Below are 26438 nucleotides of genomic sequence, written 5' to 3' on the forward strand. Positions count from 1 at the left end.
ATATTGCAAAGGTCTAGAAATATAGAACAAAAGAAGGACACAAACTCAAGGCAAATGAGCACATTGTAACTTCATACAGTATAAAATCTATTAAGTTTCTCAAGTGGTGCTTCAGAGCCCATAGCTATGGCCTCCTATTCATCATGTGCAACAGTTTTAGCCATCTATATAGCCAAAGTACTAATTATTAGAGGCTCCCCTCCACTGAACCTTTCTGTTCTAAAAAAATATTTTGTTTTTCGCCAATAAAGGCCAATTTAAATGTTATACTGACAAAAGCAAAAGAGCTAACTTGTACAACCTCACTTACAGTGTGTTGCAATCTGTGCAAAAGAGTGATGTGTGTTTAGTTTGCACTCCAGATATCCGTAACACGCTTTGGTACTAGGCAGTGTGCTAACTAGGCACGCACAGCTGCTTCCTACATGCTACAGCGTAAACGAGATGCTGAGCAGACGCAAAGCTGCAAGATTGTTTTTGCCTTGCCAGCCTTACATTTAAGCGGACCAGACAGCAATTCTGAGATTTATACAAACCCTGCTATAAAGAAATACACAGTCACTCGCTTGCTGCAGCTGGAGTTGGAGTGTCTACCCAGCTTCCAACTCGACAGACAGCTGCCTCAGTTCTCCCTCCAATATTATATCTTTATTTAATAAATTTGATACTGAATGAGAAAAGTAGAAATAGGTCCATACAGTTCATTAGGAAGCAATTAGGAAGCTAAAGGTAGTCCCCTGTGCAAGCACCGAGTCATTACTGACCCATGGGGGGATGTCGCATCCTGACGTTTTCTTGGCAGACTTTTTATGGGGTGGTTTGCCATTGCCTTCCCCAGTCATCTACGAGGAAGCAATTACCCATTCAGAATTTCTTTATCATGACAAAGATTACTCCCAGCTTGACACCACTTGCGCCGTACTGTTCATTCCATAATATCATCATGAGAATGGGATACAAATAAGGCACAGCTATGCTATATGATGAAAGCGAGAAGGATGCTCACATTAATCTGTCAATCCTCAAAAGAAGCACGTAGTCAAAGAAGCGAATAATTTCTATGGATTTCCCTGGGAACAGAAGAGACTGATTCCCTGCAGAAATGCCTCTTGAGTTCCAAAGGGCTAGCCATGTTGGTCTGTTGCAACAGAATGGTACCAATAAAAAGCTGTCTGTGCATTCCACCGCAGAAATGAATGCCTCCATATATTTCAGCATTCATTTGCAAATTTGACACTACCAGAGCTGGGCTCAAAAGGACCTGGAAGAAACTAGTTCACAACAGTGCTTAAGTACATTATTCTGCTTAGTTTGCCAGTCCACCATTTGGGAGCAAGTCGCACCCAATGTGAGTGGATCTTTTACTTTTTAAACTAGATCTCACTGCTTTTGTGCTCAGCACAGAACTCTCTTGTACAGCTTGGTGTTATGGCCTCATTCTGTAAAAAAAAAAAATCCCAAACCACAATTGTACTGGAGGCATTACAAGCATGAAATAGTAACCTCAGATGAAGGCTTATGATGACATAATATATTTGTTAGCCTTTGAAGGTACCCAAAGACTCTTTGTTAAAGGCATTTCAACGCAGACAAGAGGCAGTCATCATAAGGGGCTACCAGCACTCACTCTTCATCTTTGCTACTTTCTGCTGGCTGGTTTGTGACATTTTTCTTTTTTGTTATTTCCAACACTTTTACACTTTAAAAATGGGAGGGGGGGGATTTTCCAGCATTTTTGGGAACCCCACAGATGAGAGCTGGTGCAATCCTATCTAAGGATCCTGCTGAAGGAGAAATTGCTTGTGTTCAGCTGACCAGAATCAGAAGACCACATCCCTCCCTTGGGGACATGTAGAAATTCTTTTAACACTTTCTGGTGACTAAGTCTTGCCTCAGTCACAAGAATTACCACAGAACCACAACCCCCTTCCCACAGAGCAGCCCAACACCTCAGGCCAGTGGAGTGAACCACAAGCACAATCAAGATGGACGAGTAAGCAAGTCATTTTGTGATTCCAGTCAGCCAAGTCCAGGCAATTACTTTTTCATCAGAATACAACAGATTTTATCTGGACTGAACTGGCAGAATATGGCCATTTCCATACATGTTGAATAATGCACTTTCAATGCACTTTCGTAATCCTTTAGAAGTGGATTTTTTGTTCCACACATGGAAAATCAGTTTCAAATGTTCACTAAAGAATATTGAAAGTGGATTATCCAACGTGTGTGGAAGCATCCTATGTGAACCATGCAGCATGTGGTTGGGGGGAAGGGGCCATAGTAAAATCTGAAAACTGGACAAGATTGCCTCCTATTGGTTCAGAGGCAGTGTGCCACTGAATACCACATGCAAAGGGAACAAGTAAACTGTGCAAGAAGACTACTGGGTCTCTTTCCTTGTCCTCCTCCCAGGCTGTGTGAGAGAGTTCCTTCTTTGCCCTTGTTGAACCAGTTTCCGCCCCCAGCATCATCAATGGTAGGGCTTTTTGACAATGTTGAACTTTCTTTTCCTACAAGAGAGCTTTATCTTATCATGGCTGTTGTCGAGAGAGCATTGGAGTGTGTGTATCAAAGACAGACCAAGATCAAAAAATCATTTTTAAACAATATTTTTCTGCATATCTGACAAGCCCAACAAAAATGTAAAAACGTCAATAGTGTCTGTGGTTAGACCCATTTCAATACCTTATTGATCAAGACAGGGCCAACCAGTTTGTTATCAGAGGGAAGGGGGGCCCAATGTGGAATTGTGGAGGGGAAGAAGATAATATACTGGGAAATTTCCTTACCACAGTACAACAAATGTAAAGGCCCCAATTACCTCTAATAGCAAATTAATAACAACAATATTCGATTTATATACCACCCTTAAGGACAACTTAACACCCACTCAGAGCTATTTACAAAGTATGTTATTATCCCCACAACAAACAGCCAGTGAGGTGGGTGGGGGTGAGAGAGCTCTGGGGTCACCCAACTGGCTTCAAGCAGAGGAGTGGGGAATCAAACCTGGTTCTCCAGATTAGAGTCCTGCCACTCTTAACCACTACACCAAACTGGCTGACCCTGTCCTGATCAATAAGTTAGTGAAATGGGCTTAACCACAGACAGCGCAGGGGTTTTTACATATTTAGTGAGCTCCAGGGCTAGAAGAACAGATCCCTGCTCAGCTACCTCTGAACCCCAGAAGTCCACATTTCAGGTACTGTATGGTCTAAATGGCTCTTATTCCTTCCCATTCTGGGAGGCAGGTGATAGGTTAGGATTGAGGGAATTAATTGGGGCTAAACTAGACATGGCATCCACAGTTCCAAACCATGGATGCCGATGCCATTTTAGAGCTGAACCTACCCACTGAAGAATTCTGCAATCCTGGTCAGGCCTGCAGCAGCATGGCAGCCCCCACTCCCCACCCCCACAGACTTCAAGCACCAAAGATGGATTAGTTAGCATTTTTTTTCTTCTGATCCTAATTGAACCTCCCTCCAAGACACCTTTAGTACCAGGGTCACAGAAGCTCTTAACCATTTACAGCATCAAGGATTGGGGGAGCATGGGATTCCAGTTTGGTGTAGTGGTTAAGAGCGCGGGACTCTAATCTGGAGAGCCGGGTTTTTTCCCCCACTCCTCCACTTGAAGCCAGCTGGGTGACCTTGGGCTAGTCCCAGTTCTCTGGAGCTCTCTCATCCCCACCCACCTTACAGGGTGTTTTGTTGTGGGGATAATAATGGCATACTTTGTAAACCGCTCTGAGTAGGTGTTAAGTTGCCCTGAAGGGCAGTATATAAATCGAATATTATTATTATTCCCTATCCAGGACACGATAAGGGGACTTGATCATATCAGTTTCCACTCCTTCCCTTTCAACTGCCAATATTTAATCCCTCCTAGAAGCCACTGAACAAACTCAGTCCTGATCTAGCCCTTGGGGAGGTTGTCTTTTTGTTTTTAAATGCATTTTAAAATGCCTACCTACTTTCTGCATACCTATGGAGCTCCTGGCCTTTGCAAACATCCCTACCTTATCTGCGGGTGACCCCCCCCCATTTCACTGCCTTAGTGATAAGCAGAGAATCATCATGTTTTCTATTAGAAGGAATAATAAATAAATGATAATCTGTAAAAAGGTACTTTTACAAATGCACACAAAGAAATCCAGAAGTGGAGCAACAGTCAGAAGACAGGATATGCTGGAAGGATATAGACTGCCCACATTATTTATGATAGGCTTAGGCACAGATGCTCCATAAAATAATTACTACAGACATAACCCCAGGTAAATAAATGAGGTTCCGGCTGTGAGGTGGGGGAGGGGGACAGAAGAACCCATTCAATTGCACTTAACTTCCAAGGAGGCACAGATAATGGTATTTTGATGCGACTGAATGAAGCCTGTGCTGGTTGCTCTTAATCAAGAGGAATGCAGGAGGTAGAGAGGTCATCTTTCAGACCAAGTCAGCCGTGTCAATATTAGCCAGGCACAGCTGCCATTATCTGTGGCTTGCTGTAGAAAATATGACAGTTTCTTCTCTGCACTAAAGTCTGCTACTTCCTGAAAGCTGGCCTCACTCCACTCCAGTTCGAGTTTATGTTGGAAGGCATGTGTTACAAGCGTCGTTTGTGTCCTTGGAGATTCCGCCTAACACAATCGCCACCTGCACCAGAACACCGTGTTTCAGAACACACTGTCTAGTCAGAAAGCGCAGTTACCTCTCCCAAGTCCAGGCTGTCTGGACTCCCCCGGTCACCAACCTGTTTCTAGCCTTCATGCATGAAATTCTCAGAATGAGACTTCCTTGTAGAGGGAAGTAAGAAAAGACTGAGTCCATTTCTGTGAGAGAACTTTGGAGAGAAAGCTGAAAGTGAGCCATCAAAAGAGGATCCACAAGAACAGACAATGAAGCAATACTGCTTTCTTTGTGAGAAAACGGCACCCTTTAAACTTGCCTTTATTGGGTACTCAACGTGAAGTAGCTTTACAGCAAGCCAGAGACAATCATATTTATTCAAAGATCTTGCACTGTTTTCAGCTCTGAGACTCTGGCAGCTTCCACATGGGGATGAGATTTTGTGGTTTCCCCATTGCTGGTGTGGCTGCAGATAAAGTGCAGCAGCAAGAGGGCTTCTGCATGGCAGGTTTCCTGTAGTTTCCGTGCCCCAAACCCCCAGCAGCAGCCATATCTCTCCTGGGCCAACAGGGAATTTGCAAGTTTAAAAAAAAAATCACCACTAATATCATAATATTGATAAACTGTTGTTAATTGGTGTAGCAGGTTCTCTGAACATCCAGCCTCCATTCTTTTTAAAGTCTCTAGCCCCTTCCTGTGCGAAGATGTGCTTTTCCCCATATATCTCAGCAAGAGAAAGTGCTAGAGACTTCCTTCTTTTCTGTAATGAAAGTTGCAAATCCCCTGTTCCCACCATTCACCTCCCCCAGCCTGCTCACCTGTTCAGCAGGGGAGAAAGGAGGGGGGAGATAGGCCAGGAGCCATCAGAGAATGTAGCAAAATGGCAACAAAATGACATGCAGGTACTCTGGAGGCCCAGGTGACACACTTCCAGTTGAAAAACAGATGCTACAGGGTCTCAGCTATGTTTGAGGCTAATTTTTGCCCTGCTGAGACCCCATAGTATTGGAGCCTACAGAGCATGCAGATGAGGAGGCTGAATTGGGGTCCCCTGCCTATATATCAGCATCTAGTCCCCCCATCTAAAGATAAAGGGGACTGGTAGCCCTACACCTGGGCCAGAAAACCCTTATTTTTCCATTCACACAGCATCCATCCAGGTTTTACTGAGATCTTCTCCCAAACTTTGGTAAAAAATGGGTTTGTGAAAAATCAAAGTGAGGCTGTGGAAACATCCCCCCCCCCCCGGCTGCCCTGAGGTGCATGAATGTACTACAGTGTGAAGCAGGAAAAAATGCTTCCCAAAAGCACTGGACTCGGTGCAGATAACCCCGGCAGATATAACCTCTGACAGCCAGCCTGCATCCAGCTCACAGGCCAGTATATAGTACCTGAATACTGCATTGGATGGACTCCAGACACACATCTACTACACCCACGAAGCAGCTTTATATTGACTCAGACTAATGGTCTGTTCAGATCAGCATTGTTTACTCTGACAGGCAGTAGCTCTCCAGTTTCTCCCAGTTTCTTCAACTTACTACAAACCTCCCCCCCCCCACCTCCTCACATGGCCTGTTGTTCAGAACAGTCCCTCATCCCTCAGAAGAGGCTTGATGGTGATGCAAAGGGTTATTTGGTGAAAGTGGAGGAAGTCCACTTTTGTGAACTTTTCCACTTAAGTGAGTTAGGATTCCATCTGTATGGTTTCCAGTTGTATGATTTGCAGTTGCACCTGTATGGTTTCGTTGTGCAGATACAAGGTAGAAGTTGACTGTAACTGGCACAAATTAGTCACAGAAAATCTCCCTGCATTTTACACCCTGTCTCTACCTTGCCTCTCTCAGTGTCTCGTTGACTGCTACCTGGGCTCTCCATATAAAGAAGTGCTTCTCTTCATCCCCTGGAGTTGCTGGTAGGGGAGTGAAGTTAAGAACCTTGAGCAAAGGAAAGGATGTGTGGCCCACATCAGGGCCAAGAGTGGATGGGGGGATTTGGAAGAAGGTGGCACTTTCAAGCAGTGCCTTCACCCGTTTTCTTGCTACACATAGTAGACACCAGAAAATGCTTCAGGGGGTACCAGAGTGGATTATAATATTGTAAACTGCTTTGAGTCCACAACGGAATGGAAAAAGGTGGGTTAAAGGTACTATTATTTAATAAACATGGTAGTGTTGCCATATATGCTAGGCAAAGAGAACAAGAAAACATGAACAATTTCTGTACTGCTGCCTTTTAGAGTGTTTCATGGTGTCATGAGAACATTACAAACCCACTGAGTGGTGCATGTTCTATGATGAAGCTGTTTGAACTATCACTGAAAAGCATATGAGTAGCCTGGTGGGAGACATCCTTGCATTTTTAGCACAGTTGAATTTTCTTGGCAATGTGGCTTTTTTTGTGGTACAGAATGGTGGTGGTGCATTTTGAGATCTAGAGTTCCTCACTTGGTCCTTCTTGCCTCTTCTGTACATGGAGAAGGGTCTTGGAGAAAAGGGATAGGGGAGTGCGTAGGAATAGTAACTGCTGTCTCATTGCCTTGGGTTGTTACCTGGCAATCCTAAGCACCTGGCTGTTTTTGCTCTATAGTTTACTTCGTCTGAGTTTGAATATTTTCAAGATGGAGAAGAGCAAACTTTTAAGACTGTGAATGAGGAAATTTGTGGGATGCAAGGAAAGATGTGTAATCTATGGGTCAGATCCAGCCAGTTTTTTCACTCAGTCTCACACAATTCTGCTCTTTACGACAGTCCCAGGCACAAATGATTTTCATTTATACAGATCCAGTGATCCTCAGCATAGCCTTTTGGGTAGTCAGTGGGGACCCCTCTTCCCCTTTCCAGTGATAAAAAGCTGATTATATACAACCTTATGTGTTTAAGCAATGAAAGGAGTTCTTGGGTTTTTTTTGACTAATACATAGATCATGGTCTTTTCCCTTTTTCTCAGACATTCCTCTTTCTGCTGATATACTTCAGAAGGAAAGAAAGGTGATTAAACCACATACCACACATACCATTGATCCCATATGGAGGTTCCAAGACACTGGCAAAATTCTCAGGAAGGTAGTCTTAGGCGTCTTAACCAGGACCTCCGTTTGGCTCCATAAAGTTGCTGAAGCTTGCCCAGTTTCTTTCACGGCTGTAGAAGGTTGCAGTGTATACACACTAATGTGATTTCGCCCAGGAAGCTGCTTAATGTTGAATTTGCAACTTCCTAAATTCCTCTGGAATTTCCCATCCAAAGCTGTACTGGAGGGCAGCGGTCTCCGGGCAGGCTCTTATAGTTGTGTATGGCAGCTTTCTATGCTTCTGATTAGGATTTATTTTTTTGCTGTTGTGACATTTTCTGATGTGACATTTTCATGAACCCAACGAACTGGTTCGCAAACCAGGGGCAGGTTTGTGAAAGTTTGGTTCATGAAATTAGATGAACCACATGGTTCATTTTTTTCCGGTTCACTTCTTCATAACACTTCTTCATAAATTCGTGTCACCCAATCCTATGAATGTCAGTTAGCGTTACGAGTCCCCCAGTGGGAGCAGGGTATCTCCTGGTCCCAGCATCCACCCCCACCCCCCAGCTGGTGGGGGGAAAGGTGGGAGAACGGGCCTCCCAGGGCACTCACATTAGGGTTGCCAGATCCCCTTACTCTCTCAGCAGGAGGGGGGACCTGGCACTCACCTGAACGTTGTTGTGTGCACATAGAGTGCATGTGCACTCCGAGTGTGATGATGTCACTTCTGGGAGTGACATCATCGTTTAGGCTCCAGAATTGTTTCCGTGCTTTCTTTAAGAATTGGCCTATTTGGGGTCCAAATCAGTCTGGCACAAAGCAAGGGAACTCTCCTAGGCCCTGTGTGATGTCCTGGGAGTGACATCTTAGCACGCGCTGGGACCGTGCCCTGGGAGGCCCGTTCTCCCACCTTTCCCCCCACCAGCCTGGTGAGTGGGGGGGGGGTGGATGCTGGGAGCAGGAGATACCCCTCTCCCACTGGGGGACTTGAAACCCTAACTGACGTTCATAGGATTGGGTAATACGAATTTATGAAGAAGTGTTGGTAGTATGTAAATTATGCGCCTCCACAGATCTCTTACTCAGATGCTGTTATAACAGTGTTGGTTGTATTTATGAGGTTAATTTTATGTCCCCTTCTTCTATATATTTGACTGGACAGGTAAAATATAGGTGAAGGTAAAACAACACATTTTAATTAACAGTAAACAACAAAGTATTCAACAGAGTAAGTGTTACTGTGGAATGTTTCAGAGTGAAGTGACTCTCCAATGCAACCCATCAGTTACAATCTTTCTTCCACGAGACTGAGTCCTTTGCAGCTGGGCCCAACTGAAGTCTATGAACACTGAGGAGAAATTCTTGATTCCTTTCCTCAGAAAGTTTATGTCAGGCTAGGGGGTTTACTGGACCTGGTTGCCAGAATGCAAGTTCCCTCAAAGGTATAGTTTTCCCCCTTTCCCCTTGCAGTTCCTGGCTCTCAGAAACTGCCAGGTAGATGCAATGCTTCTGGCTTTTACCAGGGTGCTTATTTATCACCTAAAAATAAGCTTGTTCCCTTAAGCCTACCTACCCTACCAAAAAAAAAAAAAAAAACCCCGGTAACAACTTTGACTAATCTGCTACTCTTAACCAGAGTCTTCAAGCCCCTTTCTGAGGAGAGAAGTTTTTCCTCCTGGTTTTAAACTGAGGCCTGCTCACTCCTTCCAATCCAGTGGAGTTCCATGGCTCTGATTGGTTGACAGTTGTTTGTATTTGTCTGAGGCTAAAATTGCAAGGGTCGGTTCAGAGCCCTGGAGGAGAGGCAGAACTTTTGGGATTGATTGCCACTTGGGGTTGTCCTAAGATTTCTAGGTGATCACCAGTAGCAGGCAAACTCCCAGCAGTTTGCCCTCTGCCTGTTGTTGCTGGCAATCAGCAGGAGGAGGCAAGCTGCCCAGCGATCACCCTCCACCTTAGGGTTGCCGGGGTCCCAGGGGCCCAAGCGGAGGGGCTGGAGGGTGGAGGACGACTATGTCCTCCAGCACTCCCCCTCCACAGAGGAATCGCGGAAAATGAGCAGGATGGTTTCTTTCCTCTGTCCTGCTCATTTTCTGACGGTACGAAGGAAGGAGTCATAGCACGTGCATGTGTGCTGAAAGTAAAAACTGCCTCCAAAAGGATGGTTTTCAGTCAGCGTGCACTGGAAATCCTCTGCAGAGAGGTAGCACATATACGTATTTCTCCCCAACCCCATGTGTCCCCCCCCTCTGGCTAGGAGCATGGCTGGGGGGTCACAGGTGGAGACGGGATCCCCTGACCCAAGTAGGGGTGGGGGGGTGGGATGGTAGGCCTACACCACCAGCAGGCAGCCCAGGCAGATGGGAGAACATGCCTCCATGCTCTGCCATGATGATGTCACTTCAGGCAGTGATGTTATCATGTGGATGGCAGGAGCATGCTCTATGCTTTGGGCCAATTCTTAAGGACAGTTGGACAATTCACTTGTCTGTTTGGATTCCCTGGGGTTCCACAGCTTCACAAATAGGACCTAAGAACTCAGAATCATTCCTACTATGTGATATATATAGGAGCTTCCGTTTAAAGGCAAAAATTTGAGTGTGAGTGGATGCAGAATTCTTGTTTTGATGCAACACCGAATAGGTTAGAATGATGGGCTTTATTGAAAAGGGGTGCCAGATAAACTAGAAGCTGTTTTCAAACTGCCTCAATGGAAAGTTCTTAAAGGCACCTCACAGTGTTGTGTTTGTTCATGTAAGGCACAATGTCTTACTCCATTTCTGATTATCTTCCTTGCTGCTCCTTTCATCTTGATGTAATGGCAGAACCCTGCTTATATTATACCACATCTCTGCAAAGGGATCTCTGTGCTACTCAGAAAGAGTTATGTGTCTAGAAGAATATGATTCACAGATGCCATTAATTGATTCCACTGAGGTTTTTCAGAGTCATTTTTCCAGGAAGCAGGTTGTCCTCTTCATTATATTAAAAAAAAAATACTGAATCTAATTGTTGTTGGGACGACTGAAGAAAAATTGTCTCTTCATCTCCCAACCACATACCTTTCAATCCACACTATCATCTTCGTCACCAAAAGGTATTTTCTCAGTTGGTCTTAATATCCCTTTTGCATTCCTCTTTGGCATTTTTCTTCTAAGTTTGAGCCAGTTTTAAGAAGCAAATATACTTGCCTTTTAACACCAAATCCCAACATAAATTGTTGTAAAAAGGCAACTGAATAAAATATGAAATGGCAAACATTTTCTAATTAGTACTATACTTCACTAGCAACCAAACCAGTTGTGTAAACAACGGGCTCCAGAAAACTGCCTCTGGAGGGTTGTGCCACCGCTGCAGGCCTTCCCGGGCCTCTGGAGGGCTGGCCACTGTGCAGGGCTTCCCTGCCATGGTGCCCGGCTCTCCAGAGGGCTGGGCTATTGCACCAGGCCTTCCCACCACCACACTTGGCCCTCCTGGGTCTCCAGAGGGTTGGGCCACCACTCTGGGCTTTTCCAGGCGTCTAGAGGGCTAGCCTGCCACACTGGACCTTCTGGGGCCTCTGGAGGGCTGCGCTGCCACACCAGGCCTTCCCACTGTCAGGTCCAGTGTATATATAAACTGTACTGACTCCATTTTCTAATGCTTCTAGTGTTTAAGTGCTTTCCCCACAGGTGCACCAGTTCCCAAGCAGACTTCTCACCGGATGAGATTGTTGTGTCTAACACCGTTCCACCAAGGATTGGCCTTGAGAGGGAGCAACTTCCCAAGACTGAAAGATGCTGTTTTGAGAACTATGGGGGGAGGCTGGTGCAGCTGGGAACTGTTACTTTGTACCTCATGCTTTGCCCTTCATTGGTAACAATGATCGTGTACCATCCTGAGTCCTCGATTCAGGACCGTGGACTATAATGGACTTTTTCTGCAGTAAAGTTTCCTTATTCAAACAATGGACTCTTGTTTGCTTCTAAAGGGGAATCTGTAAGAAGAGCATTATTTAGCCACAGCCTGACATTTTGTTACCAATCATGCCTGAGTCGGGCCCAGCGGAATCCAAGGCAGTCCCGGACAGGGATCCTTTGTTTGATCCGTATGCGCCTCCCGACGATCAACCAGTGCAACCCCAAGATCCTCAGGAACCTGTGCCAACAGGGAACGGAGCTTCGACTACTACCCCGCCTCTCATCGATCTCGGCAGTGGAGGGGAAAGGCCGACGGCCACCGCCCTCCCCTTGTTCTCGTTACTCACACCTTCGGAGTGGGGACCCAGACCCCGAGAAACGAGGGAGCGCAGGGCCAGTGGGGTGCACCAACAATTATACATGGACGGGCGCCGGAGCCTAGAGACAGTCCCTGAATTTGACAGCAGCCAACCGTGGCTGTTTTGGAATAGGACGACCGAGCACACGGAATGGGACACGTCCCGCCGCGGCGTCCTAAGTTGGGATTATTCGGAACTTGCCCAGTGGAAGGAGCCACCGGAGGTTCCTGAATCAAGTTGGGTGCAGATGCAAAATCGCACCCTTGCTGTAGATTCCGGCATTTCGGCAGTGACGGGCCTAGCCAAAGGAATTCTAGCAGCGAGATCGCAAGACGATCAGGGAGACCCCCCACCCTGGGGGCCGTTTTCCCCTGTAACCGCAGCCACCGGAGGTTCTACGATGGGACAACCGGGTCCAGGTCGAATCCAACAGCTGGAAGCTAGATTGATCGACATGGAGGAAAGCCTAGCTCATGCCATACATCTGCTCTCGGTGATGGTGGCAGGTGAGAGACCATCACCTGAAGAGATGGCTGTACAAATAGCTACACTACAAAGCGTTATTCCCCATCTGAGTGATTTCGTCCCGGGGCAGCCGCCGCACTCAAGTTACCCTGCTGAGGGTGAAGAGGGATCCTGGCCCCCGGGCGAGGGCCCTATCGAACCTCCCATATTGGAAGGAGAGGAGAAAACCTGTCCTGGAGAACCGGGAGAAACTCCCGCGGAAACCCCTAGACCGGACGAAGTCCCGCCTTCCGGGGATACTCCAGTTGAAGTGCCTGGAGAAACTCCAACGGAACCCCCTAGACCGGACGGAGGTCCGCCTTCCGGAGATACTCCAGTTGAGGTGCCTAGAGAACGGGGAGAAGGGCCAACACTGGGAGAAAAGATCTTTCGTTATCAGCTCCACAGCCAAATACCCGTTAATTCTAGGCAGCAAGTGGCTATGTGATCACAACCCCCACATAAATTGGGCAGAAGGATGCATCACCTTTACCCACGCCAACTGTAAAACCCATCGATGGAACCAAAATTGGGGTAGTGATCCCACCCACACTGAAAAGGCTCTTCTTACCCAGGAAGACATAAATCAAATACCCAAATATTATTGGCCCTTTTTAAATGCTTTCTCCGAAGAAGAAGCTGATACTCTACCCCCGCACAGAAGAACCGACTGCGCAGTAGAGATCTTACCCGGAGCCTCACTACCCAAAGGCCGACTTTATCCTATGAATCTCCATGAACGAGAAGAGCTCCGGAAATTTATCGACACCAATCTCCAACGAGGGTTCATCCGCCCAGCCAATAGTCCCCATGCGGCCCCGGTCCTCTTCGTGAAGAAAAAAGATGGGGGACTCCGGCTGTGCACAGACTTTAGGGGACTTAATGCTGTATCAACCAACAACGCCTATCCCATCCCGCTCATCCGAGACCTGCTCAACGTCGTGGCCCAAGGTAAGATCTTTACGAAATTAGATTTAAAAGATGCTTACTTCCACGTTCGTATAAAGGCAGGAGATGAGTGGAAGACAGCGTTCAATACACCCCTCGGACAGTTTGAATACTTAGTTATGCCTTTTGGCTTGACGGGAGCCCCGTCCGTCTTCATGTCAATGATAAATGAAGTACTACACGAATTCCTCTATAAAGGAGTTGTGGTGTATCTTGATGATGTATTAATTTACTCCGACACCGAGGAGGACCACATTCAACTAGTTCAGAAAGTTCTAGCTACTCTAATGGAGAACAAATTACCCATCAAGTTATCCAAATGTGAATTCCATAAAACTGAACTCACTTACCTTGGTTATTGTATATCCCCAGAGGGTTTAAAGATGGATCCATCTAAAATACAAGCGATCCAAGAGTGGCAAACTCCCACTACCCGTAAAGAACTGCAGTCCTTCCTGGGTTTTGCCAACTTTTATAGAGACTTCATTGCAAATTTCGCTCAAATCACGCTCCCCTTAACAGAACTATTAAAGACCAAAGATAAAGGGGACAAGGCAAAGAAACCCTCCTCCAAAATACAATGGACACCCGAGTGCCAAGCAGCCTTTGAATGCCTGAAAGGGCAGTTTGTAACAGAACCCGTCCTATGCCACCCCAACGAAAACTGCCCTTTCATAGTGCAGGTTGACGCCAGCGATACGGCCATTGGAGCGGTATTATTGCAAAGGGGGGAGGATGGAAAGCTGCAGCCTTGTGCATTCCTTTCAAGGAAATTTTCGGTTGCTGAAAGAAATTGGAATGTGTGGGAGAAGGAAGCCTTTGCTGTAAAAGCAGCCCTCACTAACTGGCGACATTGGCTAGAGGGGGCGAGGCACCCCTTCGAGGTTTGGACAGACCATAAAAATTTGGAGGCTCTTCGAAGCCCTCGCAGACTAAATGCCAAACAATTACGATGGGCAGAATTCTTTTCCAAATTCAATTTTATTCTGAATTACCTCCCAGGCAAAACCAACTTTCTCGCGGACGCCCTATCGCGCATGCCCCAACACAAAAGCAAACGGGAGGAGACTATAGACACAGTCTTCTCACCTACGCAATTGGGAGGCGTGGTGACTACACGCAGCCGAGCAAGCCAGCCCCTCCCGCACATTCCAGAGTGGAAATCGAAACTTAAAGCTGAGGTGGAAAAGGAGGGGGGTAGTGCACCTAAGAACAAACTGAAGCAATCCCCACAGGGGGATTGGCTAGCCGGGAACAAATTTTACGTCCCGGACAGCCTCCGACGGGAGGTTTTGCAACGATGTCACGATGCCCCCACAGTATAATCCTACATACCAGTCTGCTGCTTTGCCTTGTAAACGAGAACCGAGATGTTCAATTTGGCTGGCCTCGCTGCCAAAGAGATGTCCCCACCGGTTGAAGAACTGTACTACCTGCACTAGGAAAAATCCCAGTTTGGAGGGATCCCCGTCAAAAGTAGCTTCCAGTTTCACCCAGCCCATGGGAAGGTCTTGTCTCGGGGCTGGTGCCGGGTAAAAGTCCATCGGAACCATCAAGGGCACTTGCGGCACGGGAAGAGGTTGTTGGGGCCATGGTTGTGGCAGCGGTACTGGCTGTGTTGGCGGCGGCGGCACTGGCTGGGCTGGCTGCAGTGGCCTTGGTTGGGTCGGTGGCGGTAGCACCGGCTGAGCTGGCGGCGGGGGCCTCGGTTGGGTTGGCAGCGGTAGTAACGGCTGGACTGGAGGCGGCAACCGCGGCCGGGCTGGCGGTGGCAACACCGGAGGCGCAGGTCGTAGCGGTTGAGTTGGAGGTGGCCGAATAGGTTGGGCCATGATCGGCCGCTGCGGGGCGGGTCGGCGGGGTCGTAGTGGTATAGGCCCCACTGGTTGATTGGGAGGTGGTAATATTGGGAAATCTGGAGGCAAACGTACCGGTTGCTGTAGAGGTATTAGTTGCGGTCGAAGCGGGAGGGGCCGCAGCGGCGAAGGCCTGATGGGTGCTGGGCCGCGCGGGCTTGCCCCTCCCGACGTCGTTGATCTGGGAATTAGAGGCTGTTCCCGTGGCACTGGTAGACCGTCCCCTGGAATTTGCTGAATGGGAATAATTACTGGCGGTTGATGTGGCGATCCCTCCCTTGGAGGAGCTGGAGGTTCTTCTAACTGATCCGGCCGGATCGTTATTGGGGAAGCTGGAGGGGGTATCACCGGCGACGTTGTCGGACGGGTTGGCCCTTCTTCCCGTTCTCTAGGCACCTCAACTGGAGTATCTCCGGAAGGCGGACCTCCGTCCGGTCTAGGGGGTTCCGTTGGAGTTTCTCCAGGCACTTCAACTGGAGTATCCCCGGAAGGCGGGACTTCGTCCGGTCTAGGGGTTTCCGCGAGAGTTTCTCCTGCTGCACCGGGCCTTTCCGCCATTGCACTGGGCCCTCCCAGGCCTCCAAAGGGTTGCGCTGCTGTGCCAGGCCTTCCCACCACTGTGTCGGGCCTCCTGAGGCCCCGAGGAGGCCACCCTGGCAGTGGGAAGGCAAGCCATGTTGCTGACAACTCACTTTTTTATCTCCGTGGAGGGGGGCCTGCAAGTGCACCTGTGTGGGGATAAAAAGTGAGCTGTTGCCAATACGGCTTGCCTTTTATACAGTAGAATGTGGAAACATGCCTTTTGAACCTATGACATGTAAGTAGATTTCTGTCACACAGAGCATGGCAACTCCCCCACTCCCCCGCCTCTGACAAAGTCTTCCATCTTATGGTCAGGCTGTATGTGGTGGGGAGAGACCAGGATTCTGGAAATGTTGAGGGGAAATAGAATCTGCTGTTGCAATGTGAAATCTCTCCAATGGGGAGAACGTTCCTATTAAAACAAATACATGGAAACTAAAAATGAGTCTGTTTCATACCATTGCTGTAACCACTAAACCACAGGGCTGTATGGAAAGGGCTGTTTTCTTCCTCAGCCTCTTTCTTATAGGTTGACAGCCTTTCTACTGAAGAAAAAGCAGACATTTATTTATTTCACGGTATCAAGTGAGAGCCATATATCACAGGCAATAATCACTCAATGTTATCTTTTAAAATTTTATTTAAAATCAGTCTTATCAGTCTTGAAATAATCAAATATATAAGGTTCAAAAAGATACAAAAAAGTTACATATGTCAAAGATATCAGAAGCAGATAAGCATACACGTCATCATCCCTTATTCTATCTTCAATCAAAAAGATAAAATACAATTTTAAGAATCTCACCAGAGCACTTTCAGAAAGATTACATAGTCTCACGTAATCGAAGTCTGAGATTTTAAGTATCTTTTGGGTGTAGCTATCTAATACAGGCCCAGTTACATGAAACCCACATGACCATACCAACATCTTCTGGTTTGTTACTTCCAATGGCAGGTTACGAGTTTCTCTCCAAGCTATAGGAAACCTTTCTCATGGAATAAATGAAATAAACTTTGTACTTGTTCAAAACAAGTTGTTGAGATATTTATTCTGGGCATCCGTCCAACTACTGAAACCTGCATCTTTCAAAAGATTCAATAATAAGGACTATACTGAAAAAAATTGTAAGATTTGCAAATATGAAATAAGGCCTGTTTCTCTTCCATAACCCATACCTGTGTCAGACTAGGGGCTGCAACACTGTTGTGAGAAGGAAGGTGGTTGGCTTGATCCATGGCGGAGCAGGGCTGTCTCTGGAGTCTTTCAGAACCTTTCTGTTCCTCTTTCTTTCTTGCTTTTTTCCCCTTTATTTTTTAAGCATGCATTTCTACTAGCTGGGCCTAAGAACATTCAACACAGACTATCAGGGATATTGAGTTACCCTCTGGTTCAGACAGTTGCCTGCTCACAAACAGCAACCATCACGGTTGAATGCTTGTCATATAGTTCACCTGTGTTTGAACATGCTTATTGTAGGGCGGTGGTGGTGGTGGAAAGATGACTGTACATTTGTGATTACGTACTGATTTGCTGCCTCTGGTTCCCACTCCTCAGCTACTGCTGTCTCCCAGTCTACTGTTCATCATGTAAATTAACCCCCTCCCCCAAATTAACTTCACAATTATGTGATTTATTAGAGAGGTGTCTCCTCATATCTTTTATGTCAGAGTCTCTCAGTGTTCTTTAATGACTGGTGAACTGTCTGTAACTCAGAAAATTTGGTGTGCGCGTGTTCTTGCACTGCTTCATAGGGATTGTAGTTTCCCTCCTTCCCTACATCCGCTGAAATCTTGTTTTACTGTTTGATTAATGAAAGATGTGTCTCTGGGCTTGTTTTATTGCAGCATTCCTGGCGTGTCATGCCTGTTATAACCCAGTGTTTGTTACTAGGAAAGGAAGGGGAGCAATCCTGATCTTGCAATCAATTCTGTGCATGTGCCAACACGATAATAAGCCGCCGACTGTGCAGGTGCAAAAACCAGCATGGTGTTCAGAGGTCTGCTGCCTCTGTCATGGAGGCAGCCTTCAGTCACTATGGTTACCACCTTGAACGTAATTCTGAGCTCAAAAAGTGCATAGTAGGTACAAAAGCTGCCTCAAGCTGTGACACAAGTTACAAATGTAAGGGTTTTTTTTTTTACCAAGACCTGACCTGACCAAGACTCAATAGCAGAAGTCGCTCCTGTTCTGTTGCAAAAGGTTGGTGTCAAAATGTGAGCAAAAACTTTGAGGTAATCTGTGGAGGGGACTCTGCTCCTTAGCACATGAGGAGCTTGGTTACTTTAAGTTGTGATCATGTTTGAGTTTCAGGTCTTATTATTGCTGCAGTTAGGTGGATGGGATGCCTTATATTTGGCCCTGTGGTTAGCAGACCAATTATAAACATGAGCATTTGGCTTGCTGTAAGGTGAGCCTTTGGACAGTAGTAGTAACCGTACAATTTAGCAAAAAAGCTACTGGGGGAGTGATGCTAGAGGTGGGATGGCTGTGTGTGTGTAACTTAAATCTAGTGTAACATGGAAAGCAAGGGTAACCGTGTCTGGATGAATCATAGCAGAACATATTTCACGAGTCTATTGTTATCCTTACTTGGATTACCATTCTAGTGCTATTTCTGTAAATTTAGCCCCAGTGACAAATGAGTTGTACTCCTGGATGAAGTTATTGACATCCATGTAACAAGGAACCCAAAGTCTAAGTCAACTTACTTGCATCTTTACTGAAATACAATTATTCTTATTTGTCTTTGTTCATTTGCTACTGAGGAACTCTCGAAGTGCTTACTGTGTTTCTCTTTTGTTTGTGTGAACATGTCCTTGGCTGTCAATTTGAGATGTGCCACAGCGACCTCTAGTGGTCTCAGGTAGACCCACTGGCAATTTAGAATTGTTTGGAATTCTGTCAAAACGACCCCTACAGCAGCTGAGCAGCAGGCCACATTAGACTATATGGTTCCAACATGGAGTTCTGTACCTTTAGTTCTGTGGAGCTGAGTACCTTGATGACTGTGTCTACCCGGGTTTCTGGAAGCTGAGCATGCCTCCTTTGCAAGGGATCCTATTTTCTGTCTGTCCTAGTCTCATTCCAGTTGACTCAATATGAATGTACACAGACTGGGAGGGCATGAAGGGATTAGCCTGTGCTAGGATCTCATGGCCCTTTCTTATATGCTCTGGGTAATGCTGCTCACCACTTTGGGGTCAGGAAAGAATTTTCCTCCAGGCCAGATTAGCCCAGGGATCCTGGAGGGGTTTTTTTGTCTTCCTCTGGGCACAGAGCAGGAGTCCCCGGGGGAGGTGAAGGGGAGTAGTGAATTTCCTGCATTATGCAGAGGGTTGGACTAGATGACCCTTGGTATACTTTTCAGCTCTGTGTTTCTATGACTCCTCTCTTCCGTCCCCCATCCCTTTCCTACAGTTGATATTCGTGAAATCCAAGAGATTCGTCTGGGAAGAAACTCCCGAGATTTTGACCGATATCAGGAGGATCCTTCTTTTCGACCGGACCAGTCTCACTGCTTTGTCATCCTTTATGGCATGGAATTCAGGCTGAAAACACTCAGCCTGCAAGGTGGGGTTGCTTTTCTTTCTCCCTATTCTCATTAAGTGTATAGATTCAGATGGCATATCCCCATACTTGGATTTCCCTTGCAACTCTCTGGGCTCATTCACCTTCCAGTCGTGCTTGGCTTTTTCTGGCAGCAGGAGAAGAAAGTGAGTGAGTGAGGTCAGCACCAGCACTGAAAAGATGGAAGTGGGTTCTCGGCAGGTGCCTGTAACAGCTGCAGAAATGAAAGCGGCTGTTGGGACCCTGAAGTTTCTGAACATTTATATATTTCGCTTGTAAACTGCCTTTCAAATGAAAATTCTCCAAGGCTGTAGAAAATATTTTCCTACAAAATAGAATAAAATAAAAAAAATCAATAAAACAGCTTCAGAAACAATGTACATCAAAGAAATTTCAGCAATGCTAGCGATTAATATATTCTCCATTGCCTTGCTATTTAACTCATTGATCCATTTCACAGGTCGTCTGGGAAGATCTAGAGAATGATCTAGATGGCCTTTTGAGAACCAGTCATTCTCAGCTCCTGAGAAAGTTCCACAGTTGGGGCATTGGCCCCAAAGACCCTCCCATAGGTTCATGCCAGTGAGCCTCTGCTAAGGCCATCTGCACTGACCCCCCTCCCCAAGCTGGTTATAGAGTTTTTTTCACTGCTTGCTATGTGAACCCAATCTATGGCCAGCCCTGCTGGTGTTGATGATGATGAACACTTGTTTTGCATGGAGGGGCTCATCACATCCCATGTATATCGAGTACCAGAATTAATAAGGATCATCATGTTGTTTATCTCAAGTTAATGGGGGTTTTCTTTGGAGTATACTTGTGGATGTGTTACATTTATATTAAATAGAGCTTCCCACCAACTAATGGCTCCCCCCCCCAACATTCATTTCTTCTAAAACTTTTATTGTTAAAATTGCTCAATTTATCTACCTTTAATTAATAATATTTAAATGAATTAGCATATTCACAAGTCAGTATAGGTGCCCACTTGAAGGAAGTCTGATAACCTGAAGTTTATCAAACATTAGGTACCACTTTGCCAGGAGGAGAAGCCATCAGCAATGTTGTTTGCTTTTTGTTTCCCTCATGTGCTTTTCCATGTCCCTCCCACAAATTAATATTGATTAATCGACTAAAGCTTTTAATCGGTAATTTAAAAAATTAAAACTTGTCAGTCCTATTCTTAGATGTAACATAATTCACCCCCCCCCCACACACACACTCACTGAATCACTTTTAAATGCAGTCTTTTTCAACTTTGGCATCACCTTATATCTATGCACAGACATTTTAATACGAACTTTATATATGTTCATTAATATTAATCTAATTAACTAACGCTTCTCTCTAAACTATACCGAACCTTGTGCTTCGGAAGCTGTGACAACTTTGGAGAAATGCAGTCTTTTCTACTCTCTGTGGGCCTGCTTGTCATTGTATTCTGTATTGCTGTGAATAATGTTAATTATGTTATTGTACCAATATAAACAGGAAGTTCATGATTGGTTTTTATACGTTTTAAAAATGTAGATGCTGCCTTTCCAATTTCTGCTGAATGTAGTTCTGCATATTAAACCATTCTTTTTTTAAAAAATCACAACAGTTAAAGCAAATTCAGCCCCCTTCCAACATTTGCAAAACTTCAACTTTTTCATCAATATAAAACCAAAAACATGAAAAAATGGACTAAACCCCAGTTAGTGAAAGCGCTCTGAAATAAAGTTGTTCTGCTTGCTCTTTTGAATGTCAGCCGGCAGGGAGCCTTTCATACACATTCTGGTAGGCTATTCCAGAATTGCCTGATCTTGGAAAATGCTTGACTCTTTGCAGAAGATATTTATACCAGTTGTGGTGGAAGGAAAAGAATAAGAAGGACTGCTGAGAAGATCTAAGCTAGTGCGCAGGTTCATACCTGGAAAGGCAGTCATGAAGGGCTTTATATGAAGAACCTGACAGTTTTCCAAGTAATAAATCCAGTAATTCAACCCCAAAAGCTTTTAAACTCTTATTCTTTTAATAGTTATATAATGGTTTTCTTGTATTGGTTTATCCTTCAAATGGATCTTACATTTTTTTATAGTGAGCTGACTAGCTCTTCATTTATTGCTGTTTTTCTCCTATAATTTAACATTTTGGATAAGTATTGGTTTTTGTAATTGTTCACCAGCTTGAGAATCTACTGATAGAAAACGAGGATCAAGAACATTCAGAATATAAATAAGTGATCAGGAATTGTGGAACTTTTTTTCTTGCCCCATGTTTATTGTGCCATCTTCAATCTACCAAAAATTGGCTGTGCTATTCTTACAATTCTATTACATTTTATTTTGTAACCTAACCTGAGCAAGTCTCTGAAGACATGGCTTATACATTTTCTAAATAAATAGGTAGTGTCAATGTTGGAGAACAATCCCACAACCATTTCACTGAATAGAACACCTAAAGGTGTTTTTCATCTGCACACTTACACCGGGTTTTCTGGGGAAAGAGGACATGCAGGTTTTGTCAGTTGATCTGCTGAGGACACAAATGCTTTGTCAGTGGATTGGCTGAGGAAACTTGCAAGGGTATTCCCCCCCCCCTTTCAAGCACCAACCCAACCTTTTCTTTTTTAAAAAATAAAAAGGCAAAAAAAGAATGGATTGAAAGGTTCTGGAAGCACAGAGACCCCTGTACAAAAGGGTATCCTACGTACTTTGTGTTGGTCAGAAAATGATTTCCTTCTTACTGCTACACGCAGCGTATAACAAACAGTGACAACATTTCTGTCGGTTGACTGGCTGATGTGTTGTGGAAGGAAACTAAAATATTAAGGATTCAGGCCTCTCTGCAGAGTTCTGTTAACTGTTTTTCAGTAATTTCCCCCCATCAGTGGCAAGGGTCTTTTAAAAATAACACTGCAATGTTGTTGTTTTTATTTTTATTTTTAAAGCTCTATTGGTTGCTGTTTGACTAATCAGGATGCAGGAGGATAACGGGGAGGGCAGAAGGCAGGGCCAGGCCACACTGAAGAAAACAATTCTGCTCTTCAAACAAGCAACAGTTTGACTTGGCTGAAAAGAAAACATCAGCATTATGTGCACAGGGAGAAAAGCTGGGGAAAGATCAGTTCTGCAGCAGATGCAGCCTTTCTCTGTGCAGAATGCAAAAAAGCCTCGGAAGCCGTTTGGAGAATGAATCAGGGTATTTTTGTCTGCGTGTGCAGAACGCTGGAGAGAACTGACAAAAAAGCCCCGTGAGGAAAAGAGCTTGGTGCACGCCCATGCAGTGGCACATTTCCAGCGATCCAGTTTGGTTGAGCGAATTGGTCTATAAAAAGCTGTTTAAACAAACCCCCTCAAAATGGTTATCCTTTCCAAACACTGACTGGTTGCTCTGACATACGAAAATTAAGTCCCCTGGTGTCATGCGCTCTGCTGGCTGAAGGGGAGCAAATATATCGATTTCTTACAATCTGTACATGCTTTCCTGCCTGATCATCTGTAGGCAGTTCTCACGTAACACAACTAGACAGCTATGGACAAGCCTGTCATGGATGATGAAAAGTAAGCCTTCTTTGTTTAAGGGAGAAGTGTATCGGTCATCAGTGCCCAGGGATGTTGTTTTCCTTTAATGGTTCTTCTCGGAATGCTCTGTTATAATTTATAAACCCAATAGGATTAGCTTCCTCCAATTACAAGCCAGCTGCGTGGGGACTTCCTACATGGAAATGGGGTCAGTGCCTGCCTCATATCTTTATATGTCCACTTGGTTCTTTATTTTCACAGCCACTTCCGAAGATGAAGTCAACATGTGGATCAAAGGGTTGAATTGGCTTGTGGCGGATACCTTAAAGGCTGCTACCCCACTGCAGATTGAAAGGTAAAACAAAAATTGGCATCAGGAAAGCAAGTGCAGGCAGGTGGGTGTAGTGGGGCTTTCATTTAATCTCCTGCTTGGCATGCATCTTTTTCCTCTTTTTTAATATATCTGATCCTGTGCATGCGACAGAAGTCCACAATGTGTGTGAAAAATAAATGATGGACATTCATACACAATTTACTTCATTTGCTGTAGTATTGTTCTTCCAAGAGTGGAAGATCTGGACATTTTAGAACTTTGCCCTGGTTTTTGAATATGCTTGATTTGATTAGTCTTTCAGGTTTAACACTTGTACATTGCCTTAGAGATGCAAAACGGGAAAGAGAACACACCTATCTAGTTCATTTTTTATCTTATCCTACCTTGAAGGCACTCAGGGTATTCTTTTCTCACCCATTTTATGTCCACAACAGCTTTGTGGTGAAGTTTAGGCTAAGGGTGTGACTGACCAAAGGTCACCCAGAAAATTCTGTGGTAAAGCGGGGATTGAAACCTGGGTCTCCCAGATCCTATTCGGACACTACAGCCACTCCACAGGCACAGCCTCTATTTCTTTATTTTTCTTCGTTCGATTTTGTGGAGAGAACAGAATGTACTTGAGAAGTTGAGATCTGTGTACCTCGTTCTTTTTGGTCAAACATGTGTCACCTGCACATGGAAAGTGCAGTGGATAATAGATTTAAATTTCTAAACATGTTTCTTTTTCAGATGGCTCCGAAAGCAGTTCAACTCGGTTGATCGCAACAGAGAGGACAGGTAAATAGTGTGGCACTTCTTTTTGTTATTTCAGAACCACTTTTAGATGAAAACAAAGTACTGGAGGTAATTTTTTTAAAGTGACCCATAGCACTGTGTTGAGAACTGTTGCTTGATGTTGCACAAAAGTTGAATATATATTACTCGGACAAGTAGATCTACTGAAGCTGGTATAGTTGGCTTACTAATGTGAGTTACCAAGCGGATCAGATTTGTTAAATTAAGGTTGGGGGAAGGCTATGGGTTTAGAGTCTGCTGTCATTTTTTTTTAAAAAAAATTGCAACATACTTCTCAACTCTGTTTCCGTATGTGTCTGTGCGTATGTAATCTATCTCAAAAACAGAAAACGTAAAATGAGGCAGTCTTATTCAAAGGTGTTATTCAATTTGTCAAAACATCAGTGACAATAAATAGAACAGACGTTGCTCCAAGTGTTTAATTCAGTGTTATTAGTTTCCTTACATTCAAAATGGACCTGAAGAAATGAATGATAATGTTGACTTCTACAGCAGGGGCACGGAAATGTATTAGGTAGTAATATCATCCCTTCAAAATGACTAATGTACTTTGAAGAGGCTCTCATTTTTAATGACAGCACTGTATAGAGTGCCTCTAATCCTTTACTCCTGCCCTTACATCTTAGTGTCCTGTCCTGTTACTTCTAGGTTCTTTTCCTTTTTGACATAGATTTCCTTTAATGAACTTAAGAGAGTATGTTAACCTTTCAGTATTGATTTTTTTAAAAAAAGCTCTTCTCTTAGAAAGATGAAATGATTTAACCATTACCATTACATTGTATAAAGGGGGAATGGGGGAAGGGGATGCTGACCTTACAGCCAATGGCAAGAAAACTTACTAAAGATGCCATCTGACTTGTGTGTTGATCTAGCCATAAATAACTCCTGTGTTGCCATGACAACTAAGCACTGGATGGATTTGATAATCTATAGGATCTCCCCTGCCCCCAGTGTTGTATGTTCCTATAAGAAGAGGAGTAAGGTGTGTACTCCTCCAGAGATTTCTTCCCTTTCTGCCTTTTATTGGCAATCTCAGAGCCCTGTTTATGGGTATGCAATGTTTAGGGAAAGGTGTGACTGTTTAGGGAGGCAAGACTCTTCCCTTGGCAGTTCCAACAGAGAAGGTTGATCTGTATTGCTTAGGTGCATGGTTTCTCAGTGTCTACGTGATACACTTTAATCTGGCTCTTCCTCTTAAGGTGCTCCAGACAACGTACACAGTTGACCCTTCCTCCATTTTATCCTTCCTCTAAGGGAGGCTAGTTAAGCTGAGAGACAGTGAATGGCCCCAAGTTTCCCTAGTGAGCTTTGTAGTTGAGCGGGCAATTTTGGACTCTGTTCTCCCAAGCTGTAACCAGTTTGAGCCAAGAGGGAAGGCAGAGCATAAATATTTTAATAAATAAAATGAACGCCAGCCTGCACAATCTGTTAATGTTTTTGAGCTAAGAGTTTTGAAAGCCTTGAAAGTGATACACTGATGAGAGGCGCAGCACTAGCAGATTCTTGGTTCAAACATAATGTGAAATGATGGTGTAATTTTAATTTTGGTTCATGAAACTAGGATTTGGCTCACAGGGGATCACTTGCTCCTGGCTTGCTTCAACGAATGCTGGTTTCATTGCTCAAGGAGACCTATGACAAGTGTCAGTTAAGGGACAGAAGGGTTTTGAGTTGCTGTGGCTAGTCTGTGTAGCCCAGATAAGCACTCAGAACTTCCTGTAAGTAGGTGAGGTCTTATTTTTCCTTTTAATTTTCCCCCCAGCAACCTTCCTGCCATTTGCCGGGCACTGCCTGGTTACCCCCAGGCTGGGTCCCACGTTAGGTTCCTTTCCACAAGCTGAGTCAGTGCCTCAGTTCATGAGGAGTAGTGGAGCGCAGTTCCTGTAATGACTTAGTGTTCTGTTCCAGGACTTCCTCAGCAGGGGAAAGACTGCTAGGGAAGTTCATGACAATGGCATCTTTATGACGCCATCTTTTCCTCAGGCTCAAATGCTGGAAGTCATTCATAGGGTTTCCAGCTCCCAGCTGTTCTGGGAACAAGCCAGAATAGTCCCACCGTGCAAAACCATTGTTAAAACTGTGATTAATAAACCATCTTCACTTCAAACCATGGTTTTAGGTCTTTGGTTTAATGGACTATGACCATCGTAGTTAACAGGTGTCCTAATGAACTCAACTGGGGTTTTGCATGAAGTTTGAACGGAGCCGAATTTATTCTATACAGCCATGCAAGTCACAGGAGACTTACTTTGTACTGAATGTTGCGGATGCCAGAAGTGACCCCCCCCTTTGCCCAAACAAATAAAAGAAATGTTTCCCTTTAGCTGTGTTTCTAGTGCCAGGAGCAGCCTGGCATTGGTGCCACTTACATCCTTTCTCCCTTGTGTGGTCACTCTCCCGACTTTTGGTCCTGGCGGGAGGCCTTGGGTTGGCTGCTACT

General features: G+C 45.0%; 1 protein-coding gene across 3 annotated transcripts in view; it reads left to right on the forward strand.

The window, feature by feature from the left end:
• PLCG1 (phospholipase C gamma 1) overlaps positions 1-26438 on the forward strand; it is a 118592-nt gene that overhangs the window by 32101 nt on the left and 60053 nt on the right. For all 3 annotated transcript variants that reach the window (XM_054980004.1, XM_054980005.1, XM_054980006.1), the window contains exons 2-4: positions 19214-19366; positions 23131-23224; positions 23933-23980. In XM_054980004.1, coding sequence (XP_054835979.1) covers positions 19214-19366; positions 23131-23224; positions 23933-23980 — 295 coding nt within the window. The remainder of the gene's footprint in view (positions 1-19213; positions 19367-23130; positions 23225-23932; positions 23981-26438) is intronic.

This window comes from Eublepharis macularius, chromosome 5 (genome assembly GCF_028583425.1).
Source record: "Eublepharis macularius isolate TG4126 chromosome 5, MPM_Emac_v1.0, whole genome shotgun sequence".
NCBI classification, from domain to species: Eukaryota; Metazoa; Chordata; class Lepidosauria; order Squamata; family Eublepharidae; genus Eublepharis; species Eublepharis macularius.